Raw genomic sequence first — 22,896 nt, forward strand, 5'->3', positions numbered from 1 at the left:
AAACCCTCCCCATAATTTCCATTAGGCATTGTACAAAGCTGTATGTTAAAGATACATAGAACTAGTTTACTGTTCTAAGAAAGACAGAATAAGGATGTGAAGGGGACAAAATTAAGTCCAGGTACAGGATAAGTGCTATCTGCCCTGTCTGTCTCTATATTCATAATCCATTAAAATACAACCTTATCTTCCCCTATTCTTCACAACATACCTACCTCCCTTAGTGTAATAAACAGAATCTTCATTTATTTGCTATTACACAATAATAAGAATAAAGTATAACTTATATCACTTTCTTGCAGTGTTGATGGGCTTTATTTCTGTTTAGTCATGTTTAGTAATTCAAGACTAAAGAATAGCTTAAGAAAACCAGTCATGTATGCTCCACAATTCCTTACCTGTATAGTTAGCTCATTCTTGATACTTTGTGATTCATCAACTTGCAGAAGTATTTCTGCTTTATCTTTCACTGATAAAAAAGGAAAAACAGCAGTATAGTCTTTTCAGTTACTCAAATACTTTAACAATACTTTAGTGAACCAAGACATAGCAGTACAGTGAGAACAATGATTTCTTGTCTTGATACTTTATGCATATACTTCTTGACCTTACATAACTCTTATTTTTCACTGGTAAATTTTTTTTTTAAGAGACAGAGTCTTGCCCAAGGCTGTGGTGCAGCAGTACAGTCATGGCTCACTGCAGCCTCAAACTCCTGGGGGTCCAAGCCATCCTCATGCCTCTGCCTCCCAAGTAGTTGGGACTACAGGTGTGAACCACCAGCAGCTAATTTTTGTGAATTTTTTGTAGATATGGGATCTCACTATATTGTCCAGGCTGGTCTCGAACTCCTGGCCTTAAGCAATCCTCCCACCTTGGCCTCCCAAAGTGCTGGGATTATAGGCATGAGCTACCATACCTGGCCTCTTTCTTTCTTTTTTTGGTTTTCACCAGTAAATTCCCATCATTATTATCAACATGGCAATTTTTGAAAAATTTACATTTTCTGTGGTGTTAAAATATTAATTGCACTGATATGATGAAAGATTAATTTTTACATCTATAATAAATAGGACAAGGACACAAGAAAATAAAAATTTTCACATAGAAAAAAACTTTAAATACTTTTACTAGTCCTAAAACAAGATTTTAAAAACAATGTAGAGTGATTTTTTTTTTAAATTGTTTGGGTGAGCATACTATAAGTCCAACAAAATTATTATTCTCTGACTTTTCATACCAATAAAGCACTGTCAAATAAATGTAGCTCACATGATCATAACTGATCATACAGTATCTGTGGTCTCTCAGAACTATTCATTTGTCTCGTGTGGTTTTTCACTCTTTGGGGGAAGCAAGAGACCTGTATTTTGGCACCTATGTTTCCTAATCTTTGGAAATTTTTGCTTAGGTGAGAACCTTCTTAACCCGTAATAATGATTAATGTGTGAAAAACTAACTCTTTACTTTGAAAACAAGCTGGGAGAGACTGAAGAGGTAAAACTGTAATAAAATTAGCAAAGGAGGCAATGTTCAAATACATGAGTACTGACGTCACCACAACTCTGCCAATGTGAAAAAATTCAGTTTTCTTCATAGCTTAATATGATGCTCAGTAAGATGAGGCACTGTGTCAAGAATCAACTCATAGTATCTTAAGAATCAGTGTGAGAACTCTCACAAATTGTATTTTCTACTCCTTCATTCCCAGGTTTATATACACTCACTAAAAACTAGTAATTTTTAATAATTTATATAATACTTCAATTACAGTCAGTTCTCCTATATACCTTTTTTGAAAACATAAATTTATTTCAATGAGGTTGATATATTAGGTAACTTGAACATTACAAAAATTTTCAGTCCACTGAAGCACAATTTCATGAGCACAGAAAACTGTACCCAGGTATACACCTCAGATATCCACCAGCTACCTCAGTTCACCATGTGTTAAGAACTACACCCAACTGGTGTTACAATTTTCCATCTTTCCGCCATGTAACAGTAACACACAAGCTGCAATCCTTCTGAAGCCTACCTCCCCACAAGCAAACTTAAGGTTTTTTTTAAGGTAAAGTGCCATATTTATATGGTATTTGTGCATTTAACCATTTTAACATGTGTAAAACTGTTACTGTTTTTTATTAAGTTCCCATCTTTTTTAATGTGTCACTGATAAAATTTTTGAGTGTTATGCTCCTAACCCCATTTTCCTAAGTCATTTTTAACTGTGATTTTGCAGAGGCTGGTGATTTTTAGGAATACATGTTGCATTATAACAGAACTGACTGTACTTACATTTACATTATAAATGCTAGAATGTTACAAGTATTTTCATGTAATGATCCTATATAAAATTTTTCTGCTTGAATTACTTATAGTGTGGAGTATGGACACTGATGTTAATTCCGATAGTCATTTTTAATCTATTTTCAAGAGCAAGCTTTTATCAGTTAACTTTCTCACTTTCTACAATGGTTTATTAGTGGGGAATATTATTTATGTATTTAGAATTCATACATTCAATTTCCAACGATACTCTTCACTTCTTTTTTTTTCTTTTTGAGAGAGTCTCACTTTGTTGTCCGGGCTAGAGTGAGTGCCATGGCGTCAGCCTAGCTCACAGCAACCTCAAACTCCTGGGCTTAAACGATCCTACTGCCTCAGCCTCCCAAGTAGCTGGGGCTACAGGCATGTGCCACCATGCCCGGCTAATTTTTTCTATATAGATTTTTAGTTGTCCAGATAATTTTTTTATTTCCATTTTTAGTAGAGACAGGGTCTCGTTCAGGCTGGTCTCGAACTCCTGACCTTGAGTGATCCACCCGCCTCGGCCTCCCAGATGGCTAGGATTACAGGCGTGAGCCACCGTGCCCAGCCCACTTCTTCAATTAGAAAGATATCCTCTAAACACTTTTTTTTTTTAATTTTCATAGTTTTGTTCACTAAAGGACCCAGATGGAGATCAGTAAAATGCACAGGTCTAAATTAATCTCATGATGTTGACATCCAAATGTCCAAATAATGCTTTCCCCACTATTCTTTAATCTCTATTTCATCATAGTTAAGTTACATAATAGTTAACTTACAAAAAAAAATGTAAGTTTGACACTATTTCAAGACTACCCATTCTGTTTAACCAGACATGATTTCTGGTTTTTATTCATATCGTTTTGATAACTGTTGCTTTGTAATATAGTTGAAATTTTGGTTGAGAGAGTTCTACTGCCAGTACAGTCATTCCTCGGTATCCATGGGGGATTGGTTCTAGGACCTACCAAGGATATAAAAATCTGAGGTATAAAATGGCATAGTATTTGCATATAACCTATGCATATTGTATTGCATACTTTAAATTATCTCTAGATTATTTATAATACCTAATAAAAGGTAAATGCTATGTAAATAATTGTTTTACTGTATTATTTAGGGAGTAATTCCAATAAAAATATCTGTATATATTTATTACAGGTGCAATTTTTTAAAAAATATTTCGATCCACAATTGGCTGAATCTACAGATGCGAAATCCACAGAGATGGCTGGCTGCCTGTACATTCAAATCTGAAAACAACTTCTGGTATCTTGTTTTTCTATTCTTCAATGTGAGTTTCACAATTTCTTAAGTTCTATACAGTACTCACAAGAGCTACATTTGGGATTTCATTAGCATTTATTAAAAGGAAAATTGTTTCTTATATTTAATTTTGTGTATTCAGGAGATTTTTTCATTTATTTATGTCTATGTCTCTCTTGTGGCCTGTAATTTCCTTTGCATAAATCTCATATTAAAAATACACATTTCTTTTTCTGTTACAAATGGAAAATTTTCACAGAACTTTCAAGTAAGTGTTACTAAGAACACAAGTGATTTCAGGGGCTCTCATATAACATCAACTTTACTAATCTTATTATCTCTACATTTTTTAGATTGATTTCCTTGGCTTCCTGCTGGTGATCTCTTGTCAAAAGTTTAGAGTAGCAGCAAAAGTATAAAGAGTTCTGGGGTGGGGGAAAAGGAAAGAAGAAGGAAAACCTAAAAGTGATGACAGCCTATATAATACATGTGTGTGTGTATATATATGCACATATATATATAAAAACAACTATATACATAAATATATAATAACTAAAAAGCAGACTCCTAAGCAAATGTTATGCTTGTTTTCTCTCTAAATATAGTCCAGTAATTTATAAGAATTGAAATTTTAAGGGTTTCTCTTACCTGAATAGTCATAAACTAAGGTTTAAAACTAAGGTACTGTAAGGGTGACTTGTAAAAATAACATTATCAGCTTATAATGATATCAATATATCCAGCTTATATCACTTTGGGAAACCTTTTCATTTTGTTGAGTTTTTTCCCAAATTATTTTTTATTGATACACAATAATTGTACATACTTATGGGGTATATGTGATATTTTGATACATGCATTACAACGTGTAATGATCAAATCAGAGTATTTAGGATAACCATCATCTTAAACATTTACCATTTCTTTGTGTTGGATATATTTCAAATGTTTTCTTCTAGCTATTCTGAAATACACAAATTATTGTTAACTATAGTCACCCTACTGTGCTATCAAACACTATTTTGTTGACTTGATAAATCACATATTTGAAAAATTATGTTCAGATTTTATGGTAAACTTTTAATTCTAAAAACATACAAATCACTTACTTTCACCTTCCTGAAGCATTTTCAATAACTGTGCATTTCTTGCCTTTACTTCTTTATACTTTGCCTAATAGTCAAAGAAAAAAGATTTAATTTTTTAAAAAGTAAATGATGTAATTAATGATTTACTATCAATTTACGGAGCTGTGAATTCTAGGCTCACTCAAAGACATGAACTACTTTTCAAAGAAATACGACGGAAAAAATGTAGTCAAAACTACTAATTAAATTAAATCGCTGGTACAATAATAGATATTAATATTATAAGTGATTAAAAATTAAGGAAGAGAGGGATAAAAGTGCAAAAAACTCAGGTTAAAACTAAATTTTTCTGAATTTTCTTTTTCTTCTCAGATTAAGACCCTTAAACAATTTAAGATAATTTAGATGAAAACCAAAAGAAAAATGATTCATAGTGCTAAACCAGTACTGTCCAGCTACTACAACTTTCTATATCTGTTCTATATCTGCCACTATCCAATATGTAGCAACGGAATACTAGAAACATGGCTAGTGTGACTGAGAAAATAAATTTTTAATTTTATTTGACCCTAATTTAAATTGTGATAGACCTATAGTGGTTACTGAATTTTACAGTGCAATTCTATACCTCCTCAGTTACGGTTTAACTAATCTCTTGTTAGTCCATTGACTAAATAATTATTGTTATAGTAATTTTTGGCTGATGTGAATTAGCAATTCACTGAAATATCTTTCAACTCCTTTTCAATTTCTTTTTCTAAATGGCTTAGCTTCTTCTCACACTACATAAATGATATAATCATACATTTATGAACAAGAGGAATGGTGTTCCCACATTAACATCCATATTCAAGCAATTTTCTGCCCACACTAGGATTCAATGTCTTGTAACACTATCTGAATTATTTGCAGAGATTTAATACATTAATACATTAGAGAAAACAATACATTTAATATATTATAGAAAACGAAAGCCTAAAGAAAACAGATCAGTATAAGAAACTGTTATTTTTTCTCTCAACATGTACACAGACATGTACAGAAGTTACATTAAAAACCTTTTGTAAAATAAATTTAAATATATTTTAAGTCCAATGAAAATGGCTTTTACTAAATAGTACTTTGTCCATTAAACTGATGATAAATCAACAATGTTTACTGAGTAATACAGTCAATGCAATAAACTGAAGTAAGCACCATAGTGAATATAAGTCACCACTGTGACTGCTGAGAAGCTTAGCAATGTACAAGGGAGACAAGTCAGATGGAAACATAAATACATAAGGAGGAAAAACATATATACTTAACTACAACTATATTCACTATGAATATAGAAATATTCACTATGAATATGGAACTATACTCACTATGAAATCCCCAATCTCAGGGCTTAAATCTACATTAATATCTCACACCAAACTCCAACTCTAGCTCAAGCCTTTTGTCCAAGGTCCAGACCAGTATACATGGAGGCACCTTTCGGTCAAACCTTAGCATCTAAATCAGCTCATAATGTAAAAATTGCAAATGAGCAAGATTACATGTGAAAATTCCTTATATTGCATATAAAAATAGCATATATAGTTTTGTATATATAATCCTGAATAGTAAATGTATCTATAAAAACATAAATGTATAGGATACCAGTGTAACATGTAGTTTACAAAAAAAGCACATACAAAATATACAATGTTCTTACTAGTATTTTTAATTTCATGAAAAAAAGAGCATATAGAGTTGATAAAGTTAAATGCACATATGTTCTGATTCCACTGTGTCCAACTGCATCCTGAGCATACATGCCTGCATGTACCACAGCTATTTCAATTTCAACATGTCCAAAATGGGAATCTATTTGTTCTCATTCCCCAAACAAATTAAAAAATGTGCTCCTCCTCTTACACTCAATACCTACTCACTGTTTTACCAGACTGTTTTCACTGCAAGCCTCAGCTACATGCATTACAATCCCATAAAACAATTATCATGCCACTTGCCTTCTAAAAACCTTTACTGCCCTCTCTGTCTAAAATCCAAATGCCTTCAAATTCTAACCCCACCTAACTTCTCCAATCTCACCTTGTACAGCTTCCCATTTCTCTAAAATGTCAGCTATAATGTACTTTCACCATTCCCATGGTACACACTGTACTCTTTACCTGGAAAAGTCACCTTTTCTATGGTAACTCATTCATTCCTTTTTCTGTGCTTCTGGAGCACTCTGTCAAATCTCATTTATAAAACCTACACTGTATTAAAGTTATTTACATGTTTATCTTCCCCATTAGACCATGAGCTTCTTGCTAACTCATCTTTGTATTCCCTGTGCCTAGTACAACAAAAGCAAAGGAAAATATAAATGAAAAGCTAAGGGAGATGGGTGGGTGCAGTCAAAAAAGGGTTTAGCAGGCATTTCTTAAAGGCATATGCAGGTAAGTATAAGAACCATCAGGGCTGGAACTTGATTTATATTTTTTCACTATTACAGATGCAGGGCCAGAAAAGTACCTGGCACATTACAGGCTCTTAATGAATAACAGTTATCATTGACTAATAATAACTATTATCAATAACTTAGTAATATTAATATTAGTAAAAAAATAATGATACTTAAGATGAATAACAGATTTTTTTAAAAGCCTAAAGGAGGAAGAGAGTAATAAACAGACTTGTGGTTAAAAATAAATTGTATACAAAATAAGTGCTGGTGAATTGGAGCCCTTATTCATTGCTGGTAGGAATGTAAAATGGTGCAGTTAGTATGGAAAATAGTTTGGTAGTTCCTCAAAAAGTTAACCATAGAATTATCATATGATCTAGCAATTACACTCTTCGGTATATACCCAAAGAACTGAAAACAAGGACTCAGATACACCAGTGAACAAAATATAGTGTGTACATACAATGAAATATTATTCAATTATAAAAAGGCATGAAATTCTGAAACATGCTACAACATGGGTGAACCTTGAAAACATTGTGCTAAGTGAAAGAAGCCAGGCACAAAAGGATGAATATTGTATGATTCTATCTATGTGAGGTACCTAGAATAGGCAAATTCATAGAGATTAGAGGTTACCAGGGACTGGGGAGAATGAGAATGAAGAGTTGTTCAATGTATACAGAGTTTTTGCTTGGGATAATGAAAAAGTTTTGAACAGTGGTGATGGTTACACAATATTGTGAAGGTATTTAATGCCACTGAAGTGTACACTTAAAATGGTTATGTTACATATATTTTATAACAAAAAATAAATTATATACTGTATGAAAACTGTATCTCAATAAAGCTGATTTTTTAAAAACAAATATATTATCATTCTGACTTGAAATCATTACTCAAAGGGTTTAAAAACCTGAATAGTAGAATGACTATTTATATTAACTGAATATTAAACACATTTACATATAAGAAAAACTGGAAATGTGCAAATTTATTGAATTTTTTCCTTGTGTAAGTGGACACAAACCTCCCATTGAGTGATCACATTTTTCAGCTTCTGGATTTCAGCATCTTTCCTTTCAAGTTCCAGCTTTAGCCTTTCAATTCTTCCATCCTTCAGAACCACTTCCTGAAAAGTAAAAAATGCTATTTATTTTAGGCCTAAGATTTTTCTGCTGAGCTTTGTTTACAATATTCCTTTGTGAAAAGTTTAAGAGGGAAATCCCGATTTTAATTTTCTAAGGCAAACTTAGAGTACATTTCTACTTTGTCTCAGTTATATAATCTAATTATGTATAGTGCAAGCAAATAAAATATTTATAATTAATCTCAAACTACAAACACACCCTAAAACAATATCAGGGCTTTCAAAGGATATTTCTATCCTGGAATAAACACATTAGAAGTTCTCTGTCTTGAAAATCCATAAGAATTGAAAAATAACTTAAAAATCTAAAATAAATAATAAGCATAAAATATTTTAAAAAATAGCTTTTCTTTATATTAGCAATTAAAAGCTAGGAGATATAACTAGAAAAATAATTTAATCTCAACAGTAATAAAAAATACCCAGAAGGATAAAAATAAGAAATCTTTAGGACCTATAATAAGAAAATTACAAAATTTTGAAAATGACAGAACAAAGTATGTTCATAGATGGGAAGGCTAAATGTTACTTTGTAAGTTCAATAAAATTTCAACTGAAATTCCATTGGGATTTTGTTCTCTGGAAATTAGATAGTAAAGACTTCATTGGGAGAATACAGGATGGAGACAAATAAGAAGTTAATTTAATGAAGAGGGATTTGCCTATCAAATAATTATATAGCAAAAATAATTAAAAGAGTGTGGTTATGGCACTTAGGTTGACAGAGCAACGTACCAAAAAAGAAAGTTCAGAAAGAGACTTGAGATATAAGAATTTACTGTAATGTAAAGGTAGTGTTTTTAAAAAGTGAGAAAAGCCTGAATTACAGAATTAATAGTAGGTTACAGGACAAATGGCTAACTGGAAAAAATCAAGTTAAGTCTCTGTCATCTTGTACCATGCGCCAAAACAAATAAATTCAAGTTTAAAAAATTACTCCAAAGTCATATTTTAATAAGAATATACATTGGCTCTATTTATCTAAGGAATAATGTGGCAACACTAACATATTCCACAAATACTGAGCATCTAATTGCTAGGTGCTGAGTATACAATGGTTAACAGAACTGAAAAGATTCTTGCCTTCAGGAGAATTGTCTGGTGGAGGAGACAGATGTTACCTAAACAAATGCTGTAATTAGAAACCAAAGTTTAAGCTATGAAGAAACGAAACAGTGCTATAAAGGGAAAAATGTGGATTATTCCCTTGTGAATCAGGGAAGCTCTAAGACAGTGATACTTAAGATGAATCTTGAGTGATAGGCAGGAATTGGCTAAGTAAAATGTAGAGCTTTTTAGGTAAAAAGAACAATGTTTAAAGGCCCTGAGGCAGGAAGGGCCTGGAGAATTTAAAGAAAAAAAGAGGCCAGTGTGGTTGGACCACAGTGAGGGAGAAGATAGTACAAGATGACTTTGGAAAAACTGGTGGAGACCTGATCTCAGAGGGCTTTGTAAGCTATCAGGACAGCCTGCATATTATTCTAAATAAAACGGAAAGCAGTAAAGGGTTTTGAGCAGGACTGTTGGATTTATGTTTATATTAGATGTATGTTTGTAAAGGACCCCACTGCATGCTGAGGTAAGACATATAAAAAGACCCCTTTCATTGCTACTACAAACCCAGATCAGACAAGATTATGCCTTGTATTAGGATAGAAGCAAGTATAAATTAAGACAAGTGTATCTTAGAAATAATCTGGAGGCAAAATCACCAGCATTTGATGAGGCTGAATGTGGCAGATGAAGAAGATGGACACCGCAATCCATGTTTCTAGTTCAAGGAATTCAGTGGCTAAATCAAAATTAGAAATATAATACTATAAATTAAAGAATCTCACTTCTAGGAATGAATCTCAAATAGACAAGTGAGGAAGGGAAGTATCTATGAGAGTTTTCACTGTAGATTTATCACAACAAAAAATTAGACATTAATTTAAATGCCAAACAATAGAATATAGGCAAACCATATAAATTCACCAAATTGAAAACTCTGAAGTCACCCAAAAATGATGATGTAGAACTATAAAATATATTTGCATGATATCAAAATTATAATGATATGTACAAAGAAAAAATTCTGGAAGGACATACACCAAAGTCTTAATAATAACTACCTTTGGGCATGGAAATATGAAAGATTTCGCTTTTTTTTAACTTTAGACAAATTTTCATTACACAAAGGCTGTCACATTATTGGATATTTCTCTACTTTGTACACAATTATTCTTACTCTCCACAGAAAGGCTGCTTCTTAACCTCTCATCTGGTGACAGCAAGCACTAAAATCCTGATGTGAACAGAACAGTAGTAAAAATGCCTCAGTGATTTAAGTTGAAAGCAGCACATTGGTACATGGCTCTTGCACCCAGTATCAGGAATGTACAAACGTCTTTTTATTCAAAAATACAAAGTAAATTATCTGTAGGCATGGATAATGACAGCCGTAAACATTATATATTGTCAACTGAAACCAGTAACTGATGGTTATAGTGATATTCTTAAACATCAGCCAGCCTTTTCTTCATTTTCTCCAACTGACTTCTCTGAAGTTACTGGTGAGCAACACTGCCTTCAGCTTCCTGTCACAGTTCATTAGTAACAGTAAAGCACTATTCTAGGAATTAGAACATGCCACCTCCCATGCTACCCATTACACCTATTCCAGGGTCCTTCTCTTCTTTAGGAATTTCTGTGACTACAACCTCTGCTGTAGTTAACAGAGAGGCCACCCCAGCAGCATCCAATAAAGCAGTTCCTACAACCTTTGTTGGATCAATGATTCCTTTTTCCACCATATTCACAAAATCTCATAACCAACTTCTGAGGAAATTTGCATAATTTTCTCAACTATCAAAGATCCTTCAACACCTGCATTCTTAGCAATGGTCATTGCAGGAATTTTGAGTGTTCTTTTAATAATTTCTATACCAATTTTTTGATCTTCATTAGCTGGAGTTAGTGAGTCCAAGGCTGGAATGCACCAAAGCAGGGCACAACCCCCTCCCAGAACAATGCCTTCTTCAACAACAGCTCTTGTAGCATTAAGGGCATCTGTAACTCTGTCTTTCTTTTCATTTACTTCAACATCACTTGTCCCACCAACCCTCAGCACAGCTACTCCATCTGAAAGTTTTGCCAGACGTTCATTCAGTTTTTCCTTTTCATATTCACTAGCTGAATACATGTTTCAAGAGCATGGCATCATCTTTGGTCACAATGACCTCTCCAACTTTTCCTAAGTCATGGGGCTGAACATCTTCAAGGTTTAGGGTGAACTCCACTTCCCCAAACACTGCACCAGCAGTAGCAATAGCCATGTCATTAAGCTGGTTCTTTCTATTATCACCAAATCCTGGAGCTTTGACTGCTATGACTTGAAGACCAACTTTTAACCTATTCAAAATGAGTGTACTTAGAGCTTCTTCATCAACATCTTCAGCAATTATGACCAAGGGCTTACAGTGAGCACTGGCAATTTCAAGAGCAGGTACAATCAATCGACTTGACACTAGAAATTTTCTTTTCACTCAATAGAACACAGGCATCCTGGAATTCACATTTCTGACCTTTTGACGTGTTAATAAAGTATGGAGAAATGTAGCGTCGATCAAATTTCATGACTTCAATAATTTCTAATTCATCATTCAGTGTTTTTCCATCCTTTACTGTGATGACGCCCTTTCTTCCAACCTTTTTCATTGTATCAGAAATGATGTTGCCAATTTCTTTTTCTCCGTTTGCAGAAATTGTAGTAACCTGAGCTATTTCTTCAAGGGTTGTTACAGGTTTAGACTGTTTCTTTAGTTCAGCAATTATAGCATCAACAGCTAACATCACACCTCTCCTGATTTCCACTGGATTAGCACCTTTTCTAATTTTCTCAAAGCCTTCCTTGGCAATAGACCGTGCCAGTACAGTAGCAGTGGTGGTACCATCCCCAGTCTCTTCATTTGTGTTACTGGCAACATCTTGAATAAGTTTAGCTCCAATATTTTTATATTTATCATTTAAGTCAATTGACTTTGCAACAGTCACACCATCTTTTGTTACTCTGGGACTTCCCCAACTCTATTCAATAATCACTGTTCTTCCCTTTGGCCCCATTGTAACAGCGATAGCATCAGCTAAAAGGTCTACACCTTAAAGCATTAAGGCTTGGGCATCTGCACCAAATTTTACATCTTTGGCATAAGCCCTAGTGAGATGAGGAGCCAGTGCCCTGGACACTGGTCTTCTCTGGCGAAGGACTGTGGGTAATTGAAGCATTTCTGCAGGGCGGCGACAGGGTGTGCACGCGGCGTGGCAGGTCGGCAGCAGCGAGTGAAGGATTTCACTTTATTGTTTAAAACTTCCTTTTATCAAAATTGTATTATACTGAGTATATTATCATGGAATAATAAATACTATTTTACTTTTGAAAATAAATGGAACCATACAAGCATTTTTTAAAATATAGATGAGTATGACTATCACTTTGAACAGAAAAAACCTTCTGAAATTGACACCAAAGGGAGAAAACTGATTAAAAGATTTAACTTGATGAAAACTCTTAAAAAATACTGTAACAAAATAAAGAGGTAAATGAAAAACTGGGAAAACTAGTTGCAACCAATATGACAGACGTATGACTAATAAACATGATAAAATGTAATTGCACTAGTAAGCAAAGTGATGTTTTATCAAATTGGTACATTTCAAAAAATTTTTCTTAGTGTGGATAATTGAAGGCAATTTACCTAAAAACTGAATTATTTAATGTATAAGAATTACTTAATGTCTTCAAATGCTAACCATCTGTATTTAACTGAACAAGTAGTCCATATAACAGTTTCTACATTTCTGTTTCCATATACCCATAGAAAAGTAGAACCATGCCAAATAGCAATACTGTAGTAGTTTTTTCTAGGTGAATGAAATTAAGGTAACTCTTTTCCCACTACATATGCAAATTGGGGATGATAATGGTACCCACAAACTTCATAGTTAATTGTTGAAAATCAAATGAGAGCATGCCTTTTAAATATTTAATACAGTGCCTGGCATATACATACAAGCACTTAAATATTTATTTTTGCCATTATCATTTCTTCATTTTACTTATCAGTAGTTTCCAAATTTCTACAATAAACAGATATTACTTTTTAAAACAAAGTCATACTGTTTTAATGCATATTCATTTTTAATGAAGTCCTATATTTCAATAAATACATTTGTAAAATTATCTTCTGAGCAGAAGATATTATACTAAAATGGGGATAAAGGATATGTAAGATAAAGTCTATGCCCACAAGGGACTTGCAACCTATTAAATATGGTAAGAAAGATGTGCTATGTGAAATGTGCTGTAAGAAAAACAAAATACTATGGGGTATCAAAAATGAAAAGATCATGTCCAGGTTTTATTTCTCTATGTTTGGGGCTGGGCTGGGGCAGTGAGAGAAAGCTTCAGGGAGAAGGTGGCATGTGGAATGTACATAGAGCAAGGCTGGAAATGACCCAGCATTCTGTGATAAGAGTGGTCTGCTCCAGCAAGAAGAAAATTTGAAGTGTAATACAGCTTCCAAATGCTGTAGAACAATGCTTTCAAACTTATTTGACAATGACCCATGATAGGAATGTTTTATATCATGACTTAGAATGCACATACACATAAATGTATGTATGTACATATGTGTATATGTTGAGCATGTAAACATACAGCATGCATACACAGAAAAAAATTTCATAAAATATAAGTAAGTGTCACATACTCTGTTTTCTCCTATGCCATTTTTTTTTTGTAGTAATCTACTAAAGGTGATTTTAGGTCTTATTAAATGGGTTAGGAACCTTAATTTGAAAAGCACAGCCAAGAAATTTAAATGACCAGGTCAGGTCAAGGACATTGTACTTAATCCAACAGACACTAAAGTTTAAGGACACAACATGGCATGGTGGAAGTCATGCTTTATGAAAAGGCATCTGTTAGCAGTGTGTAAGATAAATTACCTGGCATTAAAGGGAATAGGCAGAAAGACCGGTTAGATTATTGAAATAATAGCAGTAAGAGAGAATGAGGCCCTAAATTAGAGAAATGTTAGTGAAAATGGAAGAGAAGACAGATTTAAGAAATATTTCAAAGATTTAAAACTCTAAAATCTTGAAAAACAGAAAAGTGAAACAGGAGTTTTAGAATCTGTATAGTTGGATAAAATGATGAAGCAAAAAACAGAGATGACAGAACTGAAACTAAATGGTTGGTCTGGAGAGTAAGGTAATAAGCTTGGGTTTGGACATAGTGAGGACAAGGTATCCACAGAACAAAAGGGTGGAATATGCCACAAGGGTAATTAATAAAATAGAGCCCGCAAGGCCACAAGAGGGGATGGGATCAGGAGTGGTTGATCTACACAATGCTAGTGAAGTTGTAGAGAAATTAGTGAGCTCATATCCTGCTGCTGAATGACAATATGTTGATATACATCAAGAGCAACACAGAAGTTTATGTACCTTTTGATTAAATTACCACTTAAGAACTTATTCCAAGTGATTCATCAAAAAAATTAAATATATGAAGATATTCAATGAATATCAATCAATTCTAAACAATGTTTAATAATAGGGCAATGGCCAAGCAAATTACAACATGTTAATATGATAGAATATAATATATGGTTTACAAAAATAAATATAAAACTATACTCATTAGTTACCATTATTTTAAAATACCTATGCATGTGGCATTTTCCTAGAAACAGACTATTCAAAAATGAAACCAAATGTAGTGCTAAGAATGGTAGACTTAAGGTTGATTTATTTTTCACCTTTAAAAATTTCTGCTATATTAGTGTATGTGTAATTAAAAATGATTTTAACCTTGGCAATAAGAATGAGCTTTCTTTCTCTGAGAAAGGAACGCAATGGGGAGAGGAAAGAGGTAGATACAGAGAGAGTAGTAGAGAATTCTTAAATGGCCTTAATCTTCTTTTTCCCCTCCTCTACAATCAATGACATAATAGACAAAAACTTAATTTTATTTAAGAAAAACTTCACATACACCAAAGAATTATATGTACACATATATAGGACACATTAGGGAAAAATAGCCCAATATGCAGAATAAGAATTTGAATATTATCAACACTTTGGCAGCCCCCATATGCCTCTCCCCAATCCTTTCCCTCCCCTCTGGAAGATATCCATTATTACAAATTTTGTGATTCTCTCCTTTGTTAAGTCTTTTACTACATGTATATGAATCCATGAATAATATATTAAATTTTCTGTTTTGAAATTTACATATGTGGTATCAAACTATTCTTATTTGATGACTTTTCATTAAACATTACATTCTTGCTAGTCATCCATGTTGCTATGTATAACTATGGCTCATTCATTTCTCCTATTGATTTGTTATCACAAACAATTGAGTTTTGAACATTCTTCTTGAACATGTCTCCAGGGGTTAATTTAGGGATAGAATTTCTAGAACATAGGTCACACCCATCATCTTCAACTTTAAAAGTTAATACCAAATTATTTTCTAAAATGGTTATTTAATCATATACCCACTACTAGTATGTTAGTATTGTTCTATACCCTTACTTAGTATAGTCTTTACCATCCTTCAGTTTTTCCTAGGCATGGCAGTGAAATTAATATTACTATATAAAACTTTGTTCTCTGCTCAAAACCCTTCAAAAATTCTTTACTGTCTACTGACTAAATTATAAACCATACTTTAGATTCTCCACAATCTTTTCCAACCTACCTTACCAAACTTATATTCTTCTGAGAACCTTCTATTTTAATTAAACTGGTTTATACTTTACTGCCTCTATACTTTTACTTAAGGCATTCCAGTTTTTCCTTCCTCACCTTTGCATGTTCAAATCCTATTTCTTTACATTTCCAATTCAAGTGCTATTTTCTCCTCACAAAGCCATCTCTGAACCCTATTCCTGTGAATTACTATAGCACTTTATTAGTATATTCTTTTTGGACTTACTGGTTTTTGCCTGTATAAAAATAATTATCTATTAGATGCATTCTGTGTACAATATGCTCTGCTAAGCATTTTAACTCATAATTGCTAACTTTCCTAATAATAGTGCAAGAAAGGCAGGTAATTTCATTCCAACATAACACAGCTGATTAGCTGCAGAACCGTATTTTGTTATTAGGTTTGTTTGATTTCAAAATCTGTTCTCTTTCCACTATAACCACACTATCACTTTAGTTTTATTATATCATTAATACTAATCATTTAACTAAACTTATATATACTCAACTTTGCTCTACAAAGGGCTTGAGGCATCTAAGTATTAACATTTGCTGAAATATATTAATATCATTCCTTCTATCCAAAAATGATCAGAGATGGCTTAAAAAATAAGACTGTATAAAGGGCAAAACCACAATCAATGAAAAAGGAGGAAGTGAATATGCTAACCATAATGTTAACAGGGTTACATGGACTGTATATAAAATTTGGCAGTCAAAGCAAGACAGGAAAACACTAAATTTAATTCAATGCCAGAAAGGAAGCAGCTCACAAGTACCTCAGGGTAGGCAAGGATTTCCCACTAATAAGTTGAAAATAGATTTTCATATGGAATAGTGTTATTTATAAACCAATCTTATTGCTGCATTAAGTAAAAAGTCCTTATGGCCTCTCCTGTGCCCCATATAACAAAAACAACATGGAACGGATTTAATTAGTTGAATGACTAAATATATCAGTTTTCTTAGTAAACAAAAAGATAACGTCCATTGAAGAGAATAAAAAGATGGAAACCAGGTTCTTAGAATTTGAAATAGGTATTGTAGAAATTTGTCAAAGGCAGAAAGAGATAAATCAAAGGACTGTTAAGTAGAAATGAGAATATGGCAAAAGTTACATAGCACCGGTTTTCAGATAAGAACATTAGCACTGTTTTAAGAAATATTTTCTAGCAATATCTGCTGACCCGGTAATTAGAGTAGACAATACTATGAGAGCCAATCTGCATACAGGCAAGAAGAAAATAACAGAAAATTAAGGAAGTAAGGGGAAAGTGTTCATGGGGACATGACTGATATTATTTACTACAAGTTTTGGGCTGGGAGAATCAATGGACTAGAGGCCAATCTAAGGTAAAGTATAGGTTCATAGTTAAGAGGAAGACAGACAGACTAGGGATTGTGGTGACAAAAATAAATGCAGACTGAGAGGTCTGAGAGGTAACACACTTTCACTATATGATAAGAGTTAAGATGCAGCAGCGGGGATCTTGGAGTAGGTCACACCTCCTTCCTGCATCTAGGAGTGGAGTATGAGAAGAGAAAGCATTTTTCCCTCAGATAATATATTTTGGGTAATACTGGTCTGTAGCAGAGGTTAGCAAATTTTTTTCTGTGAAGGGACCAATATTTTAGGCTTTGGGGTTATAGATAGTCTCTGTCACATATACAGTCCCTGTCACATATTCTCTTTTCTTCTTTTTTTAAACAGTATTTTGAAAATGTAAGTACCATTATTAGTTCATGGTCCTCACGAAAGCAGACCACTGACCAGATCTGATTCACAGGCTATAGCTTGCTCTGCTGCACAGGATAAATTCTAACTTCTTAGTTTCACAGAAAAGGCCTTTATAACATACATGCAATCTATTTCTTCAGTCACGTCATCCCACACTCAACCACAAACTTAGTTGCAGAACTTTTCAGTTTCCTGAATACTCAGTCTAAGTCCTTATGGGACCCCTTTCAACTGCAAAGTCTTTCTCCATTTCTCCACTTCCATAGTTATTCATTACTCAAAATCCAGCCCAAATGTCACTTTTCTTATATACCCATCACAATTTACCCAAGCAGTGATCTATTACCTTTACTATTCAAAATTTTTTTATTGCTCATGTCTCCCTTAAAGTCGTCATTGTGCTGAATGATAATCTCTTCGCAGGTCTACCTCCCTATGTCCCCCACCACTCTGAGTATCTAGGGGAAGAAAGGTCTTATCCATCTTGGTATTCCCACTCCCTCACACCAGCATAGCATACAGCATATGCTCGATAAAGAGTCATCAATAACTAAACTATTTCATATAGTATGAATATACTTCATACATTTTAATATAAGTATCTGTTGATAATGACTATGATGATATCCTAAAACTATTATATATAATCATAATTGGATTCTACTGCTTCTTCAAAAAAAAGAAAAATTGCATTTAATTTCACTGTGATTTTAAGAGAATTTTCTACTTTACATGCCTGGTTGTGTTCATGAGCTGTACAATTATCTGTTCCATTATATTCTGTAAGCTGTTCTCTTCTTTTTTCTCTAATAAGAATTTTATGAACATCATCTTCCAGTCTATTGAAGAATCCTCCATCATGTGATAAAGTCTGAGAAGAACTCAATTCCTGTCAAAGATGAATTATAATTTACTATCATTCAACATAAAAGTGTATGCATTTAATAAACCTAGTCAGCCACCAGAATGATAAAAAAAAGAAAGAAAAATGATAGCTAAGACACAATCAACCACTCGACCCTTATCTCCAGAAGATAAACAGTACAGATACATTTGCAAATATTCTTTTCTTACTTCTTTGTATTTTTCAAGTTAGGTATTGCTTGATTTAAAAATTTTTATTATTCATATACTATACAATTCACCCAAACAAGTCAATGGGTTTTTAATATACTCACAGTTGTACAGCCATCACTATAATCAATCTTATAACATTTCCATCGCCCCAGAAAGAAACTCTACACCCATTAGCAGTCACTCCTCATTTCCACCTTATACTTCTCCCTAGCCCCAGGCAACAATAATCTATTTTCTGTCTCTATATATTGCCTATTTTGGACATTTCATATGAATGGAATCATCCAATGTAGACTTTCGTGACTGGCTTTTCTGACTTAGCAGAGTATTTTCAAGGTTCATCCATGTTATGGCATGTATCAGTACTTTATTCCTTTTTATTGCCAAATAATATCCTATTCTATATTTTCTCTCTCCATTGACTGGTTGATGGACATTAGAGTTGTTGCTACTTTTTGGCTAATATGAATAATGCTGCTGTGAACATTCATGCACAAGATTTTGTATAGACATGTTTTCAATTCTCTTGGGTATATACTTAAGAGTAGAACTGCTGGTAACTCTATGTTTAACCTTTTAAGGTACTGCTGGAGAGTTTTCTAAAGCAGCCTACCATTTTACAATCCCATCAGCAGTGCAAGAGGGTTCCAATTTCTCCATATTATCACCAACACTTATTATCATCTCTTTGATTATGCTACCCTACCAGGTATGAAGTGGTATTTCATTGTGGTTTACAGTTGCATTTTCCTGACAGCTAATGGTGCTGGAGCATCCTTTTATATGTTTATTGGAGATTTGTTTATCTTTTTGGAGAAATGTCTACTCAGATCCTTTGCCCATTTTTAAACTGGGTTACTTGTCTTTTTATTTTTGAGTTGTAAGAGTTCTTTATAATTCTAGGTATCTATACCTTATCTAATATGATTTGCAAATATTTTCTCCCATTCTATGGGATATCTTTGCACATTGTTTATAGTATCCTTTGTATCACAAAAGTTTTTAATTTTGATGAATGAAACCATTTCCTAACTCAAGGTCACAGATATTTACTCCTACATTTCCTTCTAAGAGTTTCATAGATTTAGCTTCTATATTTAGTCCTGTGATACGTTGAGTTAATTTTTGTGTATGATGTGAAGAAGGGGTCCAAATTCATTCTTTTGCATGAGGATATCCAGCATCATTTGTTGAGAAGACTATTCTTTCCCCCCACTGAACTGTGCTGGCACTTTTGTTCAAAATCAACTAACATAAATATCATGGTTTGGTTTTAGACTCTTAATTCTATTCTGTCAATCTATATTCTTATGTCAGTACTACACAGTATTTGATTACTATAGCTTTGTATTGTTCAATCTTTTAAATTACATTTAAAAATAATTTTTGCATAATTTCTACATGTCAATAAAGAATTGATTTTAAAAAGATTTTATCACTGTCTATCCAATTACATAAATTCAGAAATTTTAAACACTCTCTAAGAAAAGTACCATTTCCTCTCCAACTTCCCATTACAAAGACAGACTGAAGAAAATGTTCCTCTCACTCTCATTAGTTTCACCTATGTCCCACATTCTTGAACTTTAGTGCTCACAATTTTACCCATTTCAATTGTATTTGTAAGGAAATGACCTAACAGCTCAATAATTGTTCATACTTTTCCCTTCGTATTATCTTAGAAAGTAAAGTGTCTGAAAGAAAAATTTACTTTAATATCAGTGCTTTGTATTAATAAATGACATTAAAGATGTTTGTACAACAGTTTATATTTTGCAAAGCACTTAAACAAACATTACTTTATTTGAATCCCCAACACCATGAGAAGTTGATAGAGCAAGTATAATTTCCCCAGCAAGTAATTATGGCCTCAGCAATGCCCATGAGTCATTGCTAAGTGGTACAGGTATAACTCTAAGTCTACTGCTTCATAAAATATTTGAAGTATATTCTTATAAAATTTAATCTTAAAGCAATAAATACAAAAATGCTTAAAACACTGCTGAGCTTCTACGGAAAGGACAGCATATTGCTGGCAACTAATCAGCCTCTTATTTCAAATCACTGAAGACTGCAGTTCCACCCAGTGTCCGTTTTTTTTTTTTTTTGATAGCTCCCATTACCAGCATGCCTATCCCAAAGGGCACTCTCTCCCTTAAGTATTTTTGAGTGAGGCACAAAATTTCTTTTCAGCCTGAGGATAAGATTTTCCAAAAGATACCTTGATGAGAAACCATAGGCGGGAAAAGCAAAAATAAATCAACCACAACTCCTCCAACACACACCATAGAAAAAAGATCATAAATAAATGTATCAAATGTAAGAACATAGATTCTTTAACTTAACAAGTCTAGCCAATTCAATTTCACTTTAATTCAAATTTTGCTCACTCATATGTGCCATGTATACAATGAATAAGAGTATGGTACTTGTGTTAAGTATAGACATACAGATCAATGAAACAGAATTGAGAATCTAGACATAAACTTTCACATTTATGGTCAATTTACTTCTTAAAAAGGTATCATGGCATTTCATTAAGGAAGCAAGGCCAGCGTGGTGGCTCACATCTATAATCCCAGCACTTTGGGAGGCTGAGGCAGAAGGATCACTTGAGCCCAGGAGTTTGAGGATACAGTGAGCTATGATGATGCCACTGCACTCTACCCAGGGTGACAGATGAGACTGTGTCTCAAAAAAAAAAAAAAAAAAAAAAAAAAATAGAAGAAAAGAAACAAGAGTGTTTTCAACAAATAGTACTGGGAGAATTAGACATACATATCCCAATGGGTGAATTTGGACTCTTTCTTCACACCATACACAAAAATTAATTCAAAAATGCATCACAAACTTAAAAAGAAGAACTAAAAATATAAAGCTTCTAGAATTAAATCCTCATGTCCTTGGGTTAGGCAAAGAGTTATTAAATGAACACCAAAAATACAATCCATAAAAGAAAAAATGGATAAACTGGACTTGATCACAATTTAAAACTTTTATGCTTCAACAGACACCATTAAGAAAATTAAAAGGTACCCTGAAAATATGTACATCTATTATGTATCAATAAAAAATTTAAGAAGAATAGAAAAGAAAAAGGCAAGGCACAGCCTGGGAGAAAATATTTGCAAATCACATATCTGAGAAAGGACTTATATCCAGACATATAAAGAAATCTTACAAATCAGTGATAAGAAAACACTTAAAAATGGGCAAAATATTTGAATAGACATTTCAAATAAGATATAAGAATGACTGATAAGTATATGAAAAGATGCTCAAAATCATTAGGAAAATGTAATTTAAAACTACACACAATACATAATGAAATGAAATACACTACATAATGAAATACACTACATAACCACTAGAATGGCTATAATTAAAACAAGAGACAATATCAAGTGTTGGGAAGGATATGTAGAAAGGAACCCTCCCTATACTCCTGGTGGGAATGATAAATGGTCCAGCCACTTTGGAAAACAATTTAACAGACTCTTAAAAAGTTAAACATAAATTTACCAAGCAACCTAGCAGTTTCACTCCTAGGTATCCACCTAACAGAAAAAAAACATATCTACACAAAGACATATATCAAATGTTCATAGCAAGTCTATCAACTGGTGAATAAATAACATCTATACAATGGAATACTATTCAACAATATAGTTGAATTAACTATTGATATATGCTACAACATGGATAAACCTCAAAAACTATGCTTAAGTGAAAGAAACCAAACGTGAAGACTACATATTATATGAGTACATTCATATTCATAATAAGTTACCAGAAAAGGCAAATCTATAGAAACAGAAAGTAGATCAGTGGTTGCCGGGGGCTGAGGTGGGAGTAAGGATTAACTGTTACAAATGGACATGAGGTAACTTTATGGAAGTATAGAAGCATTCTAAAACTATACTGTGTTTATGGTTACACAACTCTTTAAATATACTATAAATGACTCAATTAATACACTTGGAATGGATGAATTTTACTGTATGTAAATTATAACTCAATAAAGCTGCTTTTTTAAAAAAACAGATAGCATGATCCCACCCTATTT

At 33.1% G+C, this 22,896-nt stretch overlaps 1 protein-coding gene and 1 pseudogene across 3 annotated transcripts in view; both read right to left on the reverse strand.

The window, feature by feature from the left end:
• GKAP1 (G kinase anchoring protein 1) overlaps positions 1-22,896 on the reverse strand; it is a 66,869-nt gene that overhangs the window by 2,350 nt on the left and 41,623 nt on the right. The window contains exons 8-11 of one of the 2 annotated variants that reach the window (XM_045562216.1): positions 18,490-18,642; positions 8,135-8,236; positions 4,686-4,749; positions 399-469 (exon numbers count right to left, since the gene is read on the reverse strand). In XM_045562216.1, the coding sequence (XP_045418172.1) occupies positions 399-469; positions 4,686-4,749; positions 8,135-8,236; positions 18,490-18,642 (390 nt within the window). The remainder of the gene's footprint in view (positions 1-398; positions 470-4,685; positions 4,750-8,134; positions 8,237-18,489; positions 18,643-22,896) is intronic. The other variant, XM_045562217.1, reaches the window with a different exon arrangement.
• LOC123645766 lies at positions 10,633-12,540 on the reverse strand (annotated as a pseudogene). Its single transcript, XR_006737695.1, has one exon. The product of XR_006737695.1 is annotated as a 60 kDa heat shock protein, mitochondrial-like (transcript).

The sequence above is a fragment of the Lemur catta genome, chromosome 10 (genome assembly GCF_020740605.2).
Source record: "Lemur catta isolate mLemCat1 chromosome 10, mLemCat1.pri, whole genome shotgun sequence".
In the NCBI taxonomy this organism is placed as follows: domain Eukaryota; kingdom Metazoa; phylum Chordata; class Mammalia; order Primates; family Lemuridae; genus Lemur; species Lemur catta.